The 22,850-nt window shown below is 44.5% G+C and overlaps 1 protein-coding gene and 1 pseudogene across 1 annotated transcript in view; both read right to left on the bottom strand.

Annotated features, from left to right (window-relative positions):
• The window catches only part of adam10a (ADAM metallopeptidase domain 10a), an 88,006-nt gene that overhangs the window by 39,500 nt on the left and 25,656 nt on the right, over window positions 1-22,850 (bottom strand). The window contains exon 2 of the mRNA XM_014126901.2: window positions 22,618-22,768. Coding sequence (XP_013982376.1) covers window positions 22,618-22,768 — 151 coding nt within the window. The remainder of the gene's footprint in view (window positions 1-22,617; window positions 22,769-22,850) is intronic.
• LOC123725228 (sideroflexin-3-like) lies at window positions 1,037-11,536 on the bottom strand (annotated as a pseudogene).

The following is a 22,850-nucleotide window of genomic DNA, read 5'->3' as shown; positions in this document are numbered from 1 at the left end:
AAGTGTGCCTTGAATTATAAATAAATCACAGACAGTGTCACGAGAAAAGCACCCCCACACCATCACACCTCCTTCTCCATGCTTTGGGAACCACACATGCGGAGATGATCCGTTCACCTACTCTGTGTCTCACAAAGACACGCCGGTTGGAACCAAAAATCTCAAATTTGGACTCAGACCAAAAGGACAGATTTCCACCAGTCTAATGTCCATTGCTCGTGTTTCTTGGCCCAAGCAAGTCACTTATTCTTATTGGTGTCCTTTAGTAGTGGTTTCTTTGCAGAAATTCGACCATGAAGAATGATACACGCAGTCTCCTCTGAACAGTTGATGTTGAGATGTTTGTTACTTGAACTCTGAAGCATTTATTTGGGCTGCAATTTCTGAGGCTGGTAACTAATGGACTTATCCTCTGCAGCAGAGGTAACTCTGGGTCTTCCTTTCCTGTGGCGGTCCTCATGAGAGCCAGTTTCATCAATAGCGCTTGATGGTTTTTGCGACTGCACTTGAAGAAACTTTCAACGTTATTGACATTTTCCAGATTGACTGACCATGTCTTAAAGTAATGATGGACTGTTGTTTCTCTTTGCTTATTTGAGCTTTCTTGCCATAATATGGACTTGGTCTTTTACCAAATAGGGCTATCTTCTGTACACCACCCATACCTTTTCACAACACAACTGATTGGCTCAAACGCATTAAGGAGGAAAGAAATTCCAAAAATTTACTTTTAAGAAGGCACACCTGTTAATTGAAATTAATTCCAGGTGAATTCCTCATGAAGCTGGTTGAATAAATGCCAAGAGTGTGCAAAGCTGTCATCAAGGCAAAGGGTGGCTACTTTGTTGAATCTAAAATATACTTTGATTTAACACTTTTTTGGTTACTACATGATTCCATGTGTTATTTCATAGTTTATGTCTTCACTATTATTCTACAATGTAGAAAACACTACAAATAAAGAAAAACCCTTGAGTGAGTAGGTGTGTCCAAACCTTTGACTGGTACTGTATATGGATGATTTATAAAAGTCAGGCACATTTAACAGTTAGACTGTTGATTATAGACCTAATTAAAAACTGGGGTTTCCTCGCTCCTCACTTTTCTTAGTCAATTAAGGCAAGGGCTGTTTTCTCATCTCCTAACTCCACTGCATTGTTCTCAACACCAATATAAGGTTAACTTTGCTTTTATGCACATAGCAACATGGTCTAGGAAAAAGCCTCAATTCAACAGCGTACTGATACGACCGGTGTCAAACGCGGGAGAAAGCGCATGTTATAAAATAATCTTATTTTTATTAGTATTGCACTATTGTCCTTAACCATATACAATTTCAGTAGCACGTCTTAGAGTGAAGGACTGTTCCATCCCCACGGCCTCCACAATGGATTAGCCCACTCAGACAGGCGCAAATCAGACAGGCGTCTTGTACAGCATGAAAGAATGTAAACGTTTTTGCAACTGTTCGATTAAAGAAATCTTGGTCGACCAGCAGCCTAACGATCAAACAATCGAGCAGTCCACTAAATGGGGTCAGCCTAACTGCTTGGTGCAAGAAGATGCAACCTGCCTTATGATGGTGGTACTTGAGACCACCATAACAGAATGTATAGGGGAAGAGAGTTAAACACATGTACGTCCATAAAGTGCTGTCAGATGGAGCAGCCTGAGGTTGCTTTCATTTCCTTTCAGTCCAGCACTTAGAACGCTACTTGACTAGACCAATAACTACCATCAACACAGAGTTTAGCCTAACTGACATCGTGCCAAAAACGGTCTCTCAAACACACACACGGACAGACAATACACAGTCCAAAATAAGACGGCGATGTTAGACAGGTGAAGCGGTTGGCTCTCTGAGACCCTTCAGAGAGCAAAGCATTATGCTAATGTCTGTTAGTGAGTGACTCAGCCAGCCATTAGACAGCCACCTCCACCAGCCCCCACTGGGAGAACACACTCGATTACCACACAACACAACACTTAATCTTGGCACACCAACCGGAGACACACTCCACAGTGCAATCCAACAAGCAGTGGCATAGGGACAGGTGTATTTAATTCCCGTCAGGAAGATTTCACAGGCCTTCCTTATTATGCCCCTTCTGTAATCTATTCAGGAGAGAATGCACTGGAGGGTTGACTGCAGAATGTCGACTATGTGACACTTCCGTAACCTGTACCACTGTAGGTACGATGTCCTATATTCTATAGGATGCCTTTCTTCAGCACTGTGCACCACTGGTAGAACATGCCCTACAGTACAGCCAGGTATTGGTCTCCAGATTCCCTACTCAGCACGCACCCAAGCAGACAGCAGACGGATGGCCACCAGAGCATGGCTGCACAAAATTAGCCAGATTTTTGGACTTTCATTTTCTAAAATGTGGAGCAGTATTTTTAGAGTGGTAATGGCGGCAAAGAGGACAGCTGTGTGTGTAGTGAGCCTTTACTGCCAGCCTCAGCAACCAGACAGAGCACACAGGCATACTGAATACTGGGAGAGAAGGGGTGGGGGCTGCAGAGAGGTGGGGCACCAGGAGGGGGTGAGAGATGAGTCAACCCTCTACTTCCAGGAAAGATTTTACTCCCATGGGTTAGGGCTGTTCCCCTCAAAACCGAGAATAGGCCATGGATCTGCATCTATGGCCACAGCATGCTGTAGCAGGTCTATCTATGCATTAACTGACAATGACTGTTACAACATGTCAAATAAAGGGCCAGGGAAAACAGCTAGGCTATACCTACAGCTATACTAAAGCATTCTGCTGGTAAAAGAGACTATCAGTGTTACATTGTGGAGCAGGAAAATGGATCTGTTTCTATTTGACAGGCAGGCAGGGGAGATACTGATAGAGATGTAATGAAGTGCAGTGACTGAAATTAGCCCATTTCTATATTTAAAGCTGTTTGGTTTCCCGAGGATACACCTTCTTGAGCGCAGTCTGGCTCTCAGACTGGGCAGCATCCCCATTGTGTCAGTCATTCAGTGCCACTGCTCAGTAGAGCCACAGGGTATAGACTACCCTCCCTCCATTATCATCACACACACACACACACACACACACACACACACACACACACACAGTTACTGGAACACAAAACAATCTAATTATGATGTACTCAGGACATTCAACTATAATAATCCCACTAAATGAATGCATCCTCATGCCTTCTGTCTCTATGAAATAGGAGAATTTCTTATACAATGTAATTATGCCCGTAAGAGTATTATCATGCATCTTGCCAGCCAGAAAAAAAACTGAAAAGCCACAAATGTATTACAATAAGAAAAACTATTTCCAGCAACATGACTTCATAGTCATATGACTGGAGTTAATGCAGCAAATCTCTGCACTAGGAGGGGGGAGTAGGGGGGCCGTGGTGATGGTGAGGGGGGAAGGGAGTGTGTGTTAGGGAATGAAAGGAGGAGAGAACAAGATGATCCCAGTAATGTCCCTATAATGTCAGGCGAAGTAAATCACCACAGTGGAGAAACGCTATCAGGGACTGAACAGATCCACATATTACACAACTCCTCCTCACCTGAGCAGTATAGCTGGCTGGCTGGCGTACACGTGTGCCAGGCAGGCTAGGGGGATGGTCTACCCTGAGGCAGCCAGGGACAGGTGGTCACTCCGCCTCCACTGGCACCCAGCAGGTTTGGCGCCCAGCAAGTCACACTGCATGTAACTTTCCAGCACAGCAGCTTGTGATGAGTGTGTGTGTTGTGAGCAAGTATATGTGTTATTATCTCTCCTGGCTTAACTTCTGGGCTGGCAAGATACAGTCAGGTTAAATTCTGCTCTGATCCTCCCTGCTGTTGATAGGGAATGGCTCTAATGGATCCTGTTGCCATGGAAAAACATTGTCAAGGTCCTCTGAGTTTATCCCACCAACCAGCCTCCCTGTTTCTCCCACCTAACCGGTCTGTGGACGTGTAGATCAGCATGTCTCTCTAACCTCTAGCAGCCACTTTCTCATTAAACCCTTAGCCAAACACAAGGCCTTTCTCTACACAAGCATATCACCAGCAACCTGACCAACTGCAATATTAATAACATCTCCTTTCATGTTCTCTCTACCTACACCTCCTCTCTGTGTGTCAGTGAGTTACAGTACATCCCCTCCTTTCTCCAGTCTCAGACTTGTTAGAAGTGTGGGTGGAGATGGGTGCCGGTAAATACGATAGTCCTGGTACACCAACAAAAACAGCAGCTCTATCTAGGCTGCTTCCTTTGTGAAACTCAGGTGCCGGGGGACGTTGGCGTGATCCGTCAGACTATTTAAAAAGTGGATGCGCTCCATTTCTCTCGGCTTCAGTGAGCCACAGCGATCAGATGCTGCTTGAAACAGGGCTGGAGACGAACTTCATAGTGTTATTTCATTACAGATGGGGGCTGGCGCAACTGTGTAACCGACTGTTACGGATGAATATCGTCATGAAAATAACAGTCGTATCTGTAGAATTTGATTTGTTATTTTTGGGGGGAATGAACAGCTGACTGAAAACGGGATGGCCGTGCATTCGAGCGGTTTAGTCTGTTTCTGCGGTAACATGGACTCCCTGTGGAACGCTTGACACCTTATAGTCCATGCACCGACGAATTGAGGCTGTTCTAAGGGCAAAGGGGGGCATGACTCAATATTAGGAAGGTGTTCCTAATGTTTTGTACACTCAGGCTATTCATGGATTCCATATCAGATCAGACAGACGTTGTAAAGCAGAGGTGAGAGAGAATTCTACAGAGAATTTGAGCTAAAAGCAGTGTTGCGTATTCACACCTCTGTGTGGCTAAATGAAACACTGTTCAACTCCAGAATGAATTGAACCACTCCAACCCTGCTGCAGGTCCAAGTAGAGAGATGTTTATCCCAGTCTCTATGTGGCGGACAGAATATGATCTTTAAATCGCACAGCAGGCTCTGAGCTAGGGTTCAGCAGTTAGAATAACTCCTGAAGCTCACCATATCGAGCCTAGTCAGTACCAGTCCCTTTCAGCTCCACTTCCCTGAGATGACAGACACATGAGACAAACATGGAGTCTCTGTGCTTAACCATCGCCTTTGAGAGAAACGCTAACCAAAGACATTATCGTGACATACTACACATCAGTGGGCGAAAAAAATTTAATCGGGCAGAGAGGGAATGTGAGTGAGGGAGAGGGAGATACGGAGAGAGAAAGTGAGAGAGACCATGCTGCAGGGACACCCTTAACCAGCAGAAATGACATTTTGAACTTCACAAACACAACAGAAGAGAGGGAGGGAGGAATCAGTCCACAGCTGATACAATCTGTGTCTGGAACAGTGATGGGAACATAAATACAAATTACCGATGCATTTGTTTCAAGCCTGATGTTCATGATGTTGTGAGTTCAAGTGTGGCAAGATGATAAACCTCTATTAAAAACTCATTAACAGTGGAGTCTGCAGGGCGGCTGCGAAGGATCTGACTTCTGACAGGAAATTATCTTCCCTCATTTCAAGATGGCATTAATTCCTCTAATATACTCCCGACGTCCCAAACGCACCTCAATGAAACATCAAACACCCAAATGTCTGTGGGCTGATCATATTATTTAGAGCTCAGAGCTCCATAGCCACTCAGCTCACGCTTTAAACATCCTGATTAATTGCAACCCGAACACCGGAGACGGCTTACTGCTTCCCAGAATGCAGTGTGCTCCCATATCAAATACAGCCATTCTTCCCTCTACTTGACACTGAATGGAATACATCTCTGTATTATTCATAGACAGAGTTTGTGTAATCCTGAGCTCTGGAGAACAATCTGTATATCTCAGTCAGAAGGGAACAGAAAGTGCTTAAAATTTCATTATGTAGCATTTGAATATAGAATAAAAACAAGCGACCCGTCATCTCCTACATAGAACTGTCTGGCACTAGCACCACATCTCAAAGTAGATTCTAATGCCTCAGCTTTTGTCAGCACTCCAGGAGTATAGAGGTGATGTGACAGGCAGGTTTTTATATAATGGAAATAGTGCTCAAAGTAATGCTAAAATAATGCTGACACCATCTGCCTGTCTTACAGAAAGTGAAAAGTGAAAACTAGGTGTATTAGAGACTTCCAAATAGTCCCTAATGAGTTTATACATTATTCAAATACATTCCTACTACTCCAGGGGAAACAAGTAGACCTAAAAACTGAAGGTTCATTCACTGCTCAGGTAAACAAAAAACTATATTTATGACAATTTCCAGTACCAGACTCCAGAGAGGGTTGATCATAGGGTTGCACCATGTAAACACCTGTGCTGCTCTCAACACGACAGGCTAACAGCCCCATTCTTTCAAAACCCCAACAAAACCCTTCCTGCTCCAACCATGGTACATGTCTCCAGTTGCCCAGTGGAGTCTTATCAGCACATGAACTAAAATGGGACTAAGAAGGAAACAGGCACATGACAGTCAAGTCTGATTATACAGCCTTACTCCATGGGACAGATCTGGGTCACTGCAGTTCATCAACATGGCATCTCTCACATGGTGTCTGATGGCTATCCAAGGCTGTGTTCAGGCTACAGGCTACTGATGATAGATCAAGCTGATAAATCAGATTAGGATCTACTTGGTCTAATATTTCAGGCTGACCGTTATTTTAACGTGGCACACACACGGCCAATGGCAAAATACTAGGCCATTGGAAGGAATTAAACAACTTATTTACTTACATAATCCTCAAATCAGATTGATCAGGGAAGCGAGAATGATTTAAAAAAAATGTAATACAGTAAACTGAGCCTAAAGGCATGCTTGTCTTAACACAGTAGGAGGACAGCAGATCAACTCTACAGATCAAACCCTTGCTGACTACTGTCACCTTGTCAGAGTGTCAAATGTCAGAGTGGGTGTGCTTTACTAGCCTACTACAAGAGAGAGGAACATTAATATGAACAATGAAGTGGGATTCATCTAAAAAACATTTCCCTCAAATATTTCTCTTTGCATCGATCCACTGCCAGCCAACTACCTCGGGTTGAGCATGGCTGATTTAAAACCACCAGGCTGGAAATAAAATATGCAGCGGTACAGGCAGTGTGTCATCTCAAACCACACATTATACAGAGCGGAGGAAGGTAAAGTACTGAGGTAGAGGGCTGCAGGTCCCAACAGGTATCACTGTGGCACAGTCAACATTTTTCATGCTGCAAGCAGGAGCGGGCTTTGGGATAAAAAATTTTTGGGTCCCGCAGATTATTTGGAAACGGTCGTCTTTCTGCTTTGTATGCGTTAGCCTACCTACTGTATTAAAAGCACCTCTGTGTCGCATTATTCACAGACAATCTCAGAATTCGCTGCTTCAAGTTCAACAGCCTACCTCTTCTCTCCTAGATGGGCGTGCAAGATCAAGAGCCTACAGTATATGACTCAATGAAATAGAGTAGACTGCCTATAAATGGGCGGAGAATCAAGGGGCAGTTATCTTTCCAAGAAAGTTTACTAAAATTGGATTAGGCTATAGTTGACTAGTGTCTGTAAATAAATATTGATAATGGAAATAAAGTGGGAGGGAGCTCAACCAACGTGAGTTGAAAAGCAATAAAAAAAAACATGTTTTGAAAAGGAAAAGGGTGCAATGAGCGAATACCATGGCGAGTGAGCGTTGCACCTTTCCGTTTTCAATAAATATTGATTACCCATTTATTTGTCTCTGCCTGCAAATCGGCCCACTCCTAAAAGGTAGGCTATATCCTATATGCAAAACGTAGCTCAAGAGAAAGTGCAAGTGTCTGCTGTCATCATTCTTGCTGCTTCAAGTTCAGTAGCCATATGAGTGAGATCAGGTGCGCATTTGGTCTCAATTTAATAGAGTAGGCTGAAGCCTATCCATGGGCGGAGAAGCACGGGGCACTTCTCTTTCCAAGGAAATTAACTTCTGAAATCTAATTAGGCTATAGTTTACTACACTGCCTCAAAATAAATATTGATGACCCATATTGGTCTATGTCTGAAAATTGTCCCGCTCCTAAAAAGGTAGGCTATTAAACCTATTCTGTTACGGGTCAATTTGACCAAATTCCACTTTTGAGTTGTCTAAAATACTAGTTAACCTCTATTTTTCTCCATGAAATTAAATGACTTTTCCTCATTTAGGGTCATGAACCTAACTTCAAAATGTGGACACGCTGATGAGTTCTTGAATGTCTGTGTAGATTTTGTATACAAACATGATGTTGTGGGTCATTTTGATTCGGAAGCTTTCATCTGTACAGATATTTGCACAGGTCCAAAATAAACAAGTGTCTGAGTGGCGCAGCGGTCTAAGGCACTGCATCTAAGTGCTAGAGGAGTCACTACAGACCCTGGTTCGATTCCAGGCTGTATCACAACCGGACAGTATTGGGAGTCCCATAGGGCGGCTCACAATTGGCCCAGCATCGGCCCTCATTGTAAATAAGAATGTTCCTAACTGACTTGCCTAGTTAAATAAAAGGTTAAATACAAAAAGTACAATATTTTTGGTTTTGACTGGTTCTGGTTGCACTTTTATAACTATGTTTATAACAAGATCTCTGCTTGTTTGTGAGAAAGGAAATATGTTTAACAACTAGTTATTAAATAGAGTTTCTGAAATCAAGTGGGGGCGGCTACAGGTATGAAAAGCTGCGGGTGTGGGCGGGATGAAGAAATCAGTCCCACCCAGACCTCTATACTGAGGGCCCCACCCTGTGATAAGAGTGGACTCCAAACTCACTTCACTGAACAGGCTAATCACTACACTGAAGGATTCCCATAGGGATAATAATAACGCCTGCCTCTCAAACGTGGTATAAGTAAAGGCTGTATGAGCATACAGCGGGTTTGTTGCATTCCCTCCTCACCCTCCTGCTCTCCGAGCACGCTCTCAAATTCTGAAAGGGCGACCTAGCACCACATGAGCTGCATATGACCCAGTCACCTCCCAGAAGACTGAGTTGTTCTGTTCACTATAGGCTCCTTCCCAACAATCCTAGAGACATTCCATCCGTCAGATACAACTCTCACATGGGCCGCTGCCCTCCAGCCCACACAAAATGAGTCACTGATTGCGTCACTGAAGTGGCTGTCTATATATCTACAGAGAGGAACACACATTGCTGTATATCTTTTGATTCACTACAACCAATTTGTAATCCGCACTGTACTCAAACAGTTGACAAGCAAGGTACAGGATCATTTCCTTACAAATACAGAAGTGTTTGATTTCATTGGCCATGATGTACTTACAGACCCCTGTCACCTTTCCATAATGCCCCTGCAATGCAGCCTCACTAATCTTCCATTATGTGTTCGTCACACCCCCTCCTTGAGTCTGCCCTGAGGCTTGAGGAGCACAGTCACTGACGCAACACACACCTTGTTATTCCTGTTACAGACGCTGACCAAACTGTCACCCTACTTCCCGCTGTGTGTGCCCGTCTGTCCTATACAATCTCCCTGGCTGGCAGTTCTCTTTTAAAGCTGAAGTGACAGGCCATCCACCCTGTCACAATGATTGGAGATCAGACAGGAACATGTGACAGCCCGGTGGGGTCAGCCTCAACATCTAGCCTGAGCCTCTCTGCTCATCTAATTGTGTGATGATTAGGCTACATGTGGACTGAAATGCCTCAAAACTAGCTTCTCATTGTCTGCCTAGTTTGCTATGACTGACTCAGTTAAAGCCAATGGAATCCCTTAGCATCTACATCTTCTCCCACCTGCCCCTGGTCTTCAGTCAGCCCTGTGGTGGGCCTCTCCAACCTGCCCTGTCTGCCACAGCAGACCAAGTGAAATATGTGAGGGGAGCCTGGATAGGACAGGTAATTCTGCCTGAGCTTCTCAGGGACTCAGCACACTATTAATATCACCTGCAGCCCGTGTTGTTACGTGAGAGTGTGTGTAGAGAGAGAGTCAGGGTGGGAAGGGCTGAGAGAGAGAAAGAGAGAAAGAGAGAAAGAGAGTGAGAATCCAGAGAGGGGGAGTGAGAAAGAGGAAGGAGAGTTACCTATGTACCCACCCAGCAGCAGCAGCCCTCCAGAGATAAGCTCAGGTTAGATTTACTGCTTGTTACTTTCATCCAGAACGATTTACAGAAGCAATTAGGGTTACGTGCCTTGCTCAATGGCACATGTTTTCATCTATTCAGCCCGGGGATTTGAAACCGCGACCTTTCGGTTACTGGCCCAACGTTCTAAGACAAGGTCTTGATATGGTGCTGAAACATTAGGCCTAGATCCTGTCCTACATAAAGCTTTCTGCTGGCATTTCATTGTCATCAATGCTACTAGGAATGTGCTTACTGAAATCAGTTAGGAGTGTCCATGCAGTGTCATTGCATCTAAAGGTTTTCTTGGTAACACAAAAGGATTACAAAAACACACAGGGTTACCCGGTGCACTAAGATGAGAGGGGTTGATAAGGTTATCTGGTGGGACAGTGTGTGTGTGTGTGTGTGTAAGTACGCTTCCAATGGCAGTGGAGAGAGGGAAACTGTGCTAGGCAACTGGGTAATGTTCATTAGGGCACACTGTAGCAAAACGTTTTGCAATGAAAAACAAAACCCTGGGCCTCCCGAGTGGCGCAGTGGTCTAAGGCACCTCATTGCAGTGCTAGCTCTGCCACTAGAGATCCTGGTTTGAGTCCAGGCTCTGTCGCAGCCAGCCGCGACCGGTAGACCGGCGCACTATTGGCCCAGCGTTGCCCGGGTTAGGGAAGGGTTTGGCTGGCAGGGATGTTCTTGTCCCATCGCGCACTAGCTACTCCTGTGGCGGGCCGGGCGCAATGCACGCTGACACAGTCGCCAGGTGTACAGTGTCTCCTCAGACACATTGGCTTCCGGGTTGAGCAGGCACTGTGTCAAGAAGCAGTGCGGCTTGGCTGGGTTGTGTTTCGGAGGATGCACGGCTCTCGACCTTAGCCTCTCTAGTCCGTACGGGAGTTGCAGCGATGAGACAAGAGGGGTCCAGCCAGCAGAAGGGGCTGGTCTGTGGGGTGCGTGTTATTGTGTGGTCCTAAAGCCTTTGTTGAAGAAGACGGTAGACGCGTACAGACTGCTCTGTCGTATCCTCTCCTGAAGAACTGGCTCCAGGCTGCTCACTGCCATAGAACTCATCTGTGGGAACAGGGCACAGCACAGCGGAGTGGCAAAGACCAAGCACAGTCCCACCTGTACTGAGGCGTTTAGGACTGGGAACCGCTTCATGAAGGGCTTTCTTCCCCAGGTGTTTTCATTACCAAAGGGGGCACAGCCATAGCTGGCACAGCCATGCCAATTGTGGACTCCACCACCTGGATGATGCCTGACTTGGCAGCGGTGACTGACTCTCCTAACCAGTTCTCATTGGTCACTGGGATGCCGTAGTTCAGCTCTCTGGCTCATGAAGGGGATGTTGATACAGTTGACAGCCGCTACAGCAAAGAAGGGAACGAACCGGCTCATGACAGCTGGAAGGCGTTTGGCTAGAGACTTGAGTCTCAGGGCTGTGACTACAGCTCCTGTGCTTGCACTGATGTACGCAGCAGCCAGCTGATTATTAATGGGCAATATAACAAATCAATATGGCCTCATCATTTGAGCCATTTCCTCCTCATAACTAGAGACGGTGCTTTTTGCCAGGCATCGACCACGGGGTGGCCTGGTCACGGTCACGGTTCGTTCACAAGGATGAACACGGCAAGCTGGAGAAAATATCTTAAGTATTACTGTAGAGAGTGCTTCACAAGGACGCCTTACCTGAATAGCAGTAAGAATTAAAATTACTATGATGATAGTTGTCAGTGCAATGTTGATGACTCAGTTCACACAAAGATAAAACCTGGTGCGAAATGTTATTTATTTTTTAAAAGTAAACATCTTTACATGGTGCAGGATAGTAGCATGAGCTGCACCACCACTTCGGTCTCCCTCCACACCATCGTTCCCATGACTCCCAAGCCTCATGGATCACTGGCCTTTAGACAAACTGCACTGATAAAGAGCAGATGCAATTACACTGTTCAGATTTATCTGTTTGAACTTGGTGTCATCGATGGAGCAGAGGCAGGGGCATGTCATCCTTCAACAGCGTCAGTGGGGTGGGATCAGACACCCATACACCCTAGGACTGGTTGATAAAACCAAGGATAAGTGCTGGGCCGCTGGGTACCAGAGACCCAAACCAACCCCACCACACGGCCAGCTTGCCTGCACTCAGCTGCTGCCAGCTGGGATAACCTCAGACTGCAACTCTACGAGAGGGAGGCTCTTAGACTGCTGCAACTCTAATCCAATGTAGCAGTGACAATCCTCCAGGATTTCAGGAGACTGTCAGAGGTCTCAAAGGGCCCATGGCTGTCTGCACCCTCCCAGGGATGGGTGGGAGAGGAGACACAGAGGGGAGGGAGAAAGAGAGACTGTGATAGTGTGTAGAGGGTGTTGTGTAGATACATTGAAGACAGCAGGGACAAAGCGAGCGAGAGAGAGAGAGAGACATTCATTTGACCCACATAATAATCTCTCCACCCCAGTGAAAGTGAGGATGAGTTGTGAAAGCTGGTCTTAACCCTCCTGATGAAACATACAGTGCAGTTTTCTGCACCATTATGTGAAGCCATTTCCCCTCAATGATCAGCAGAGCTAGTTTTACAGGAAGTCAAGAGGCACTACAAAGCCTGTCTTGTAGAAACATCAGTAACAACTATCACCAACAGATGGATGTCATCTAGCCTTCCCTGTAGCTCAGTTGGTAGAGCATGGTGTTTGCAACGCCAGGGTTGTGGGTTCGATTCCCACAGGGGGCCAGCACAGAGAAAAAAAAATGTATGAAATGTATGAAATGTATGCATTCACTACTGTAAGTCGCTCTGGATAAGAGTGTCTGCTAAATGACTCAAATGTAAAAAAAAAATGTAAAAATCTAAGTTCAGCAAATTTGTCTTTGATAAATGTCATTATAGATGTTGTGGGTGGATTGCATGTAGCGCAACACCGGATAATGAAAGCGCTTATTTACAAAGGATGGCCAAATTTGTGCTTTTTCAAAACTCAAAAGTATAGGCTTACAATTTTGTTGATAACAGAATAAAAACATTAGCTTGTGATTTATCCTCTTAAAAATAATATTGCTTACATTTACAAACAGCAGGGCTTTACATCAACTTTTTCAGCCACGTGTCCTTCAGACAAGTATGACAGATTTTTTACTTGTCCGAAAGTTTAAGAGAAAAATTAAATATGGTCTGTAACACAATTTTTACATCATTGTATGACGCAAGGAACCAATTTACAAAAAAAATACATTATCATTACCATAGAGAATCAGACAAAAATATATAGGCTAGGCTACACTCTGCCCATTGTCTTCTTCTCAAAATATAACATTGCCCCTTTAAGGCTCTCCTGGAGGATAGTTGACCACCCTTAAGGCTTCTGCTTGCTTCAGTTTGGCTGGCAGCTAGGCGAACCAAACACGTGTGCTGCATACAACCTTAAAAAGACCTTCACTTGAAAAACTAGAAAAAAGCAGCAATAATACTGTTTGTCCAGCTTAAGGTGCCGTAGCCAGTATACACTTCCACAAAATAGTCAGACTTAATCGAAGATATATTTTTACAGAGGAGATCTTAGTTTTGCAATTTTACATCTAAGACGTATGGTGCAGTATTTCTCAAGTGACAAATGTGCATGAAAATGAGTTTGTCTATCGTTGAGTGACAAACACTTTTGAAGAATCCCTAGTGTTCACCAATCACAGACCAAGGGGCGTAGACTTCGACATGCCTCAAGATTTTTGTGTATGCATGAACAGGCAGAAAAAACCTTGCCGAAGGCCAAAACCAACACAAACATCATAATATATGCATGAACTGTTCCGAACAGGAAGCATGCGGACGCCTTCAGTAGCCTCTAAAACATTGCAACATTACAATTAAATAATTCCCTCATTCAATAAATCAGCCATCAAATGACTAAGGTAGGCTACTCTAAAGCAAGGTAACTAACTAAGGCATGTTTATTCATAACCTTGAAAGGCTAAAATATTCAGGTTTCAGGGGAGATCTACTGACAGCATGCGAGTTCGTCAATTAGACTAACTATAACATTTTTTATGTTGTCAGAATTACATGGCCAATGATGAAGAGGGACATTCCAGCTCTCCCATGGTGTCAGATTGTATGCAGCATTGGTTTATTAACACACCCTGTTCATCAATTGCTTGTCGGCCATTTGTGGGAGTGCCGGTGAAACTTATTTTTAGGACATTGGACATGACATTAAAACATGCTAATAGCTAAATAGTTAACTAGCCAGGCTACACAATATGTTTTGAATTGGCTATCATTATTATAGGCTACCTGCTGCTGCAATGTCTCTCTCGCGCTCCTCGGGCCCACAAGCATGTGATTCACATATTACTTTTCATGACCGTACAAACCATGTTTGTGACCAAAAATGAGCTATGAGTTGGGCAAATAACACAAACTAGCAAGGAATATCAACAAATGTCAACAAAAAGGAGGCTACACGGTTTGATTGTGGCCATCAACGCAATACAATTTCACTCCGATGAGCTCTGCAGAAATTGTGAGAACAGTGCATCTGGAGGACACTGATCCCATTCTGCTGAGTACTTGTTTAATATTGTGATTTCTGGGTGATTGTTTTTACTTGTCAAGCGTTAAAATGTTGAGCCCTAAACAGACTAATTTTAAGCGCTTGACTTTGTTAATGTGTTTATGTTTAAGAGCCACTTTGAGTCTTCCCATCAAATTGTTATCATACCAACACAGAACTTCACTGACACTGCCAAAAATGACTAAATGGTCCACAGGGGGTTTCAACCTAGAAACTAAACATCTAGAAAATAAATAAACAAAACGACTGAAAACAGAATAACAGATCTTCCTTCCTGCTGCTGGTTCTCAGGAAAGGTTCTGAACAACTTCCTGATTATTCATGAAGTAAACAAGGCGCTGGGAGACGGTGTGGGCTGAGAGGAGCAGTACTGAGTACCACTAGCTGTGCACTGGAGGTCCACCTGAGAGAGAGAGAAATGCTTGTTCTTGATCAAGCCTGACCTCACAGAGGGCTCATGGGAGCCATAGAGCATTGTGGGTAGCTGTGGCTGGGGCCAGCGTAGCGCTGCGTTCCATCTCTGCCACGCTCTGTCTAGGTTGCTCTGACATCATTAGTGCTCCATGAAACATTCATCCAAGGGCAGAGAAACTGGTTATTGTGTACCACGGAACAGCCAAGGCTATGAAAAACAACGCACACACACTAACAGTACACACCGTACACACACAGCGGCGTCCATGACTTAACAAACAGGGCCGTGTTTCACAGTGGTAGAGGAGGTTTTTATAACCAATAGAGGTGCAGTTAGACTAAGGGTAGCAGCTGACTGTTAAATGATTCAGTGCCTGACTGAGCGTCTGACAGTCATACGGCTAGCCTCTCTCTGTATCCAGCACAGCCTCAGGCCCACAGTCAGTGGGACTGACTTTCACACTTCCTTATCTCCTGTCCAAACCCCCGAAAACAGACTGGGGAACTGGATAAAGGAAAGACTCCAACTAACCAGGCATGAGATAATACATTATCACACAGACAGGTATAGGCCCGAAGACAAACACACACAAATGAGAACCCACACCTACAAAACACTACAGGCTATATATGCAGCAGCAGAATCGTCCATCCTTCTGGCCAACCCAGTCATGGCAGGCAGTTCACTGCAAGGCCAAACTCACCTTAGAGAGATTACAGTGGCAGGGTTCATGTTAGTTGACCTGTGGCATGCAGCTTCACTGTGGCTTAACATGTTAACCCCAGTCTGAGGTAGATAGATGAGCAGGATAATCACGCTGAACACACGCTCAATCGCACACAAATGAACACGCACCCTGGCTGTATGGTGGCCTGGAATAACTCATGTAGGGGGTTCCGCTCTGAACCAGACCACTGGTGTGTTGACTGTTTGGGAGGTGTAGGCCTCTCTCTGAACCATGCTGTCCTGTCCCCTTACTAAAAGGAATGCTCTACTGTAGCGGTTGTTCGCTTCAGTTAGCTAGGAACCTTTATTTGATCCCATTTGTCATAGTGAGGTGAAATACCTTGTAAGAGAAAAGCCCGGTGCCTACTAATTCCCTTAGTCTCTCCCCTGGCACTGAACCCTTGGTGTATTCTGTACTGTTCTGTACCCTGGCATGTGATCCTACACTGTACAAAGCCTCAGGATTGCACTATCGGGTACCTTGATCTAGCTGCTCATAGTGTTGGAATGGGAGGAGGGGAGTGGTAGTGATGTGAGTGTGGGCAAACAAAAGGGCTTTTCTGTGAAGAGCCTCCTAATCACCAGACACCACTGCCTTGGCTGTGACGGAGGCGGAGTAAGACCGCATGCTCAACACAATACAAAGGTCACACAGGGAGGAGGAAACAGTCAGCAGTTCAGTCTTCACTTACAGAAGTCAATATCAGCTGGGCAGTCTGATTCTTAACCCTTCTACTTGAGTCTGCACTCGTTCACACTGGATGTAAAAAGAAAGACTGGTGTAAGTCAATTTAAGAAACTCCCTCCAGCTCATGCTAGACAGAGAGAGAAAGTGCACACAAAAAAATTGGGGGTGGGGTTTGGAGGCTGAATGCCGCCCTTGGTGTGCTAGCTCAGACGTTACCCTCATCACATGTTCTCAGTCATAAGGGCGGTGCTCAACGGCTGGAATGGAGATCTGAAAAGCCCTCAGAACTATCCAACCCAAACATTCAATCATTCCACTACCATTATTGGAATGTTGGTAATTCAGGGGAATGTTAGATGGACTGCCCAAACAGGGTGAATGAATAAAGACATGTACTGTTGTGCACCATCCTCTCAATCATTTTTCTTCACAACAGATACCTGGCCTGTTAAACCACCTGATGTGAGTATCACACAACAATCCAGGGTGAACATCACACCAGAGAAAAAAGGGCTTGCAGAAAAGACATGGCTGAGGAAAACGTTCACATGAAGTTAACGTTAGCTGTGACTGCCTCCCACACAAGCAGCTCCTGCTGTTTCCAAGGGGCTAATAATGTCATGCCGCAGAGTGAAAGCAGTACAGGAGGGGGTATTCTGATCATTCCCCCACACAAAACCTTCAGAAGACAGTGGTGAAGAAAGGAAAAGGAGGAGCGTGTTGAAAACGACAGGGCTCCTGGGATAGATTATTTTTAGGTCTCACAACACCCTTCACACACAGCAGGCCACGGCGAAGGAGAGAGAGAGACAGAGAGGGGGAAACACCTTTTCTAATAGCTTGGACAGTGACGCAACCACGCACAATAAGAAAGAATGTGTGTGTTTCATTGTGCACGTATGTGTATGTATGCATGCATGCATGCATGTATGTACAGTTAAAGTCGGAAGTTTACATACATTTAGGTTGGAGTCATTAAAACTCATTTTTCAACCACTCCACAAATTTCTTGTTAACAAACTACAGTTTTGGCAAGTCGGTTAGGACATCTACTTTGTGCATGACACAAGTAATTTTTCCAACAATTGTTTACAGACAGATTATTTCACTGTATCACAATTCCAGTGGGTCAGAAGTTTACATACACTAAGTTGACTGTGCCTTTAAACAGCTTGGAAAATGCCAGAAAATGATGTCATGGCTTTAGAAGCTTCTGGTAGGCTAATTGACATAATTTGAGTCAATTGGAGGTGTACCTGTGGATGTATTTCAAAGCCTACCTTCAAACTCAGTGCCTCTTTGCTTGACATCATGGGAAAATCTAAAGAAATCAGCCAAGACCTCAGAAAGAAAATTGGAGACCTCCACAAGTCTCGTTCATCCTTGGGAGCAATTTCCAAACGCCTGAAGGTACAAACAATAGTACGCAAGTATAAACACCATGGGACCACGCAGCCGTCATACCGATCAGGAGGAAACGTGTTCTGTCTCCTAGAGATGAACGTACTTTGATGCGAAAATTGCAAATCAATCCCAGAACAACAGCAAAGGTTCTTATGAAGATGCTGGAGGAAACAGGCACAAAAGTATCAATATCCACAGTAAAACAAGTCCTATATCGACATAACCTGAAAGGCCGCTCAGCAAGGAAGAAGCCACTGCTCCAAAACCGCCATAAAAAAGCCAGACTACGGTTTGCAACTGCACATGGGGACAAAGACCGTACTTTTTGGAGAAATGTCCTCTGGTCTGATGAAACAAAAATAGAAATGTTTGGCCATAATGACATTATACATTTACATTATAGTCATTTAGCAGACGCTCTTATCCAGAGCGACTTACAGTAGCGAATGCATACATTTCATACTTTTTTTTTTTTTTCTGTGCTGGCCCCCCGTGGGAATCGAACCCACAACCCTGGCGTTGCAAACACCATGCTCTACCAACAGAGCTACAGGGAAGACCATCGTTATGTTTGGATGAAAAAGGGAGAGGCTTGCAAGCCGGAGAACACCATCCCAACCGTGAAGCACGGGGTTGGCAGCATCATGTTGTGGGGGTGCTTTGCTGCAGGAGGGACTGGTGCACTTCACAAAAATAGATGGCAGGAAGGAAAATTATGTGGATATATTGAAGCAACATCTCAAGACATCAGGCAGGAAGTTAAAGCTCGGTCGCAAATAGGTCTTCCAAATGGACAATGACCCCAAGCATACTTCCAAAGTTGTGGCAAAATGGCTTAACCTGTTATGGCTAGGGGGCAGTATTTTCACGGCTGGATAAAAAAACGTACCCGATTTAATCTGGTTACTACTCCTGCCCAGTAACTAGAATATGCATATAATTATTGGCTTTGGATAGATAACACTCCAACGTTTCTAAAACTGTTTGAATGGTGTCTGTGAGTATAACAGAACTCAAATGGCAGGTCAAAACCTGAGAGATTCCTTTACAGGAAGTAGCCTGTCTGACCATTTCTTGAACTTCTTTGCCATATCTATCTTTTACAAAGGATCTCTGCTCTAACGTGACACTTCCTACGTCTTCCATGGGCGCTCAGAGCCCGGAAAAAACCTGAATGTCGTCATCCCAGCCCAAGGCTGAAACACATTATCGCCTTTCTCAAGTGGCCGATCAAGGGACTGTGGGCTTAGGCGCGTGCCCTGGCCGCCCCCGTCTTTGTGATTTTTCCTCTGTTTGCCGAAAAGGAGATTCCCGGTCGGAATATTATCGCTTTTGTTACGAGATAAATTGCATAAAAATTGATTTTAAACAGCGGTTGACATGCTTCGAAGTACGGTAATGGAATATTTAGAATTTTTTTGTCACGAATTGCGCCATGCGCACGACCCTGATTTACCATTTCGGATAGTTTCTGGGACGCACGAACAAAACGCCGCTATTCGGATATAACGATGGATTATTTGGGACCAACCAACATTTGTTATTGAAGTAGCAGTCCTGGGAGTGCATTCTGACGAAGATAACAAAGGTAATAACATTTTTGTTATAGTAAATCTGATTTTGGTGAAGGCTAAACTTGCCGGGTGTCTAAATAGCTAGCCCGTGATGGCTGGGCTATGTACTTAGAATATTGCAAAATGTGCTTTCACCAAAAAGCTATTTTAAAATCGGACATATCGAGTGCATAGAGGAGTTCTGTATCTATAATTCTTAAAATAATTGTTATGCTTTTTGTGAACGTTTATGAGTAATTTAGTAAATTGTTAGTAAATTCCCCGGAAGTTTGCGGGGGGTATGCTAGTTCTGAACGTCACATGCTAATGTAAAAAGCTGTTTTTTGATATAAATATGAACTTGATTGAACAAAACATGCATGTATTGTATAACATAATGTCCTAGGTGTGTCATCTGATGAAGATCAAAGGTTAGTGCTGCATTTAGCTGTCTTCTAGGTTTTTGTGACATTATATGCTAGCTTGAAAAATGGGTGTCTGATTATTTCTGGCTGGGTACTCTGCTGACATAATCTAATGTTTTGCTTTCGCTATAAAGCCTTTTTGAAATCGGACAGTGTGGTTAGATAAAGGAAAGTCTTGTCTTTAAAATGCTGTGAAATAGTCATATGTTTGAAAAATTGAAGTTTTTGTATTTTTGAGGAATTTGTAATTCGCGCCACGCCTATCATTGGATATTGGAGCAGGTGTTCCGCTAGCGGAACGTCTAGATGTAAGAGGTTAAGGGCAACAAAGTCAATGTATTGGAGTGGCCATCACAAAGCCCTGACCTCAATCCTATAGAACATTTGTGGGCAGAACTGAAAAAGCGTGTGTGAGCAAGGAGGCCTAAAAACCTGACTCAGTTACACCAGCTCTGTCAAGAGGAATGTGTAAAAATTCACCCAACTTATTGTGGGAAGCTTGTGGAAGGCTATCCGAAACATTTGAGCCAAGTTAAACAATTTAAAGGCAATGCTACCAAATACTAATTGAGTGTATGTAAACTTCTGACCTACTGGGAATGTGATGAAAGAAATAAAAGCTGAAATAAATCATTCTCTCTACTATTATCCTGACATTTCATTCTTAAAATAAAGTGGTGATCCTAACTGACCTAAGTCAGGGAATTTTTACTTGGATTAAATGTCAGGAATTGTGAAAAAGATTTGTTTAATTGTATTTGGCTAAGGTGTATGTAAACTTCCGACTTCAAATGTAGGTATGTATGTATGTACATAATGTACGTATTAACGAATGAATGTACGAATGAATGTACGTATGTAAATACGAACAAGTGCGTGTGTCCCAGTTTGAAAGTGTTGGTTGGTTGATGAGCTCGTTCGAGGCACAGTGAAGGGTGGGAGGTGTACAAGACGTGTCGTCTCCAGAAAAGCTGCATTTTCCCCTTCATGTCCAGAGGCACTGAGTAATTATGAGCTCTGTTCTACACAGAGAGGAGGCAGTGTTTTGTGACTGCTTAACTGACATACTAGCCCATTCCACCCATCTGGTGTAGTTACTGGGAGACAATGTGAACACCTGCAGGGCTATCTCCAGAACAAGCAGTGAATGAAACAGTCCTCTGAAACAGACAACCAGGAAGTGACCGCTGCAGCCTGTTCTCACCATCCCTGGGAGACCACAACACTGCTAGCTGGAAATACAGATAACACAGCGTAGAGTTCCTGCTATCACCCAAAGTAAATGTTTCCAAAACATAAAATGGTGCCATTATGAAAATGAATGGGTCTACTTGAACAGAATAGGACTGATGGGATTTAAGCCGGGGATGGGTTAAAACTGACATGAATATCATCATTTGACGGGAAAGTTACATGCACATGTTGTACAGACACAAAAACTTTCCAGTGACAAGAGTTCTCTGCCCAGTAGCTTTGGTATTAGAAGGTAGGTAACACTATAGCAGAGATAGGTCTAGCTGTATTGCAGCTCCCAAAGGAACCTCTGCACTGCCAGTCTGCACTGCCAGTCTGCACTGCCAGTCTGCACTGCCAGTCTGCACTGCCAGTCTGCACTGCCAGTCTGCACTGCTGCTGTTGTCTGTTACACAAGAGGACGATACCCTCTTCCCTCCACTGGGAGTGAATCCACACATCAAGGTCAGGACTCAGTACCGCTCCCGTGACAAAGAGGAGAGAGAGAGAGAACAGAGCTGGCGGAATAAAACACAGTCCTGTACTGACGGTTTGTGAACTGTCAGAGGAGGACAGAGAGGATTTTGCCCTGTTGGGAAGGAGAGGGTCATCTTAGTTAAGAGACAGGTGGTAACATGGACTGCTAGTCCCCAAATCGGTAAGACTTTATCCACCATCTGAAATAGAAACAGTAGATTATGTGTGGGGGAGGGGAGCGAGCGAGCTCCTGGCCATCATTCCCCAAACAAAGCATTTTGGATTAACCAAAAACCAGACAGCAGCACTTCTCTTAGATGTATGTACATCGTTTCTATCTCTCATATTAACCTCTAGGTTTGTGTTTTGCTTGGTGATCATATCAGTCAAGGTCAGAGATAGCTGGAGACTACAATCGGCTGGATGTAATAACCCAATAACCATCAACTCATCCCACATACAGACAGGCACAGAGTCAGCCTAGGACAGAATACTAAACGTTTGGTAGGAATAGGTGGGGGCCTGTGAGAAGAAGTAGCTTGCTGCAGGCTGATATAACAACACTTTAGTCCTGGTCACCAGTGAACACCCTCTGTCTTCCAGTAGGCTATCCCTGTATCACGCTGGTGCACAATGCCATGCCAGACTCTACCACACTGCTCTCTCAATGTCCCAGCCAGTGTGGGAAAGACAATGTTGGCTCACAAGATTGCTGCGCTCAGGATTGCTCCTGATCCCATGTTAAGATATTGCTGTAATCCAAAACCCCACAAAGACTTCATTGGGAGATTGCTCCCTTGAAAAAAAATGCTTTTGCTCATGCAGGAAAACACGTCAGTTATTTACTACGAGCATCGACAGGTTTGTTGAGTTGGGCGTGACGCTCGACTTGCCTGGAAAGCAGAAGCCAGATCTGTTCGTATTCTATCCAACCTCTCTGACATTGTCATGTCAGTCAATAATTGGTAAATGAATGGCATGACAACAATAATCAGATGAGTTGGCTAAAGCACTACAGATTTGTCAGCCAGGCTAACGCTAGATCTCTTATGAACTTTTAAATGTACAGTAGACTAAAGAGTGTGACGTACCTTCCATGTGCGTGGAAGTCAAGCTGCAGGACCTTGTCCTCGTGGGAGACGGCCCTCTTGGCTCTCTGGTGGTTGCTGTGCAGGGCCTCGGTGTCGTAAGACAGGCCCTCATAGTGGCGGATGTACTTGTTCAGAGGGTTTCCATACTGACCTGCAGGAACAGAGGTGAAAACAGACTTTTAATGGCCAATTAAAAAGTCAAAACAACTCATTCCTCACTAGCAGGTAGGCAT

The sequence above is a fragment of the Salmo salar genome, chromosome ssa11, assembly GCF_905237065.1.
Source record: "Salmo salar chromosome ssa11, Ssal_v3.1, whole genome shotgun sequence".
Lineage (NCBI taxonomy): Eukaryota > Metazoa > Chordata > Actinopteri > Salmoniformes > Salmonidae > Salmo > Salmo salar.
The sequence above is the reverse complement of the archived record's forward strand: the minus strand, read 5'-3'. Positions and strand labels throughout refer to the sequence as shown.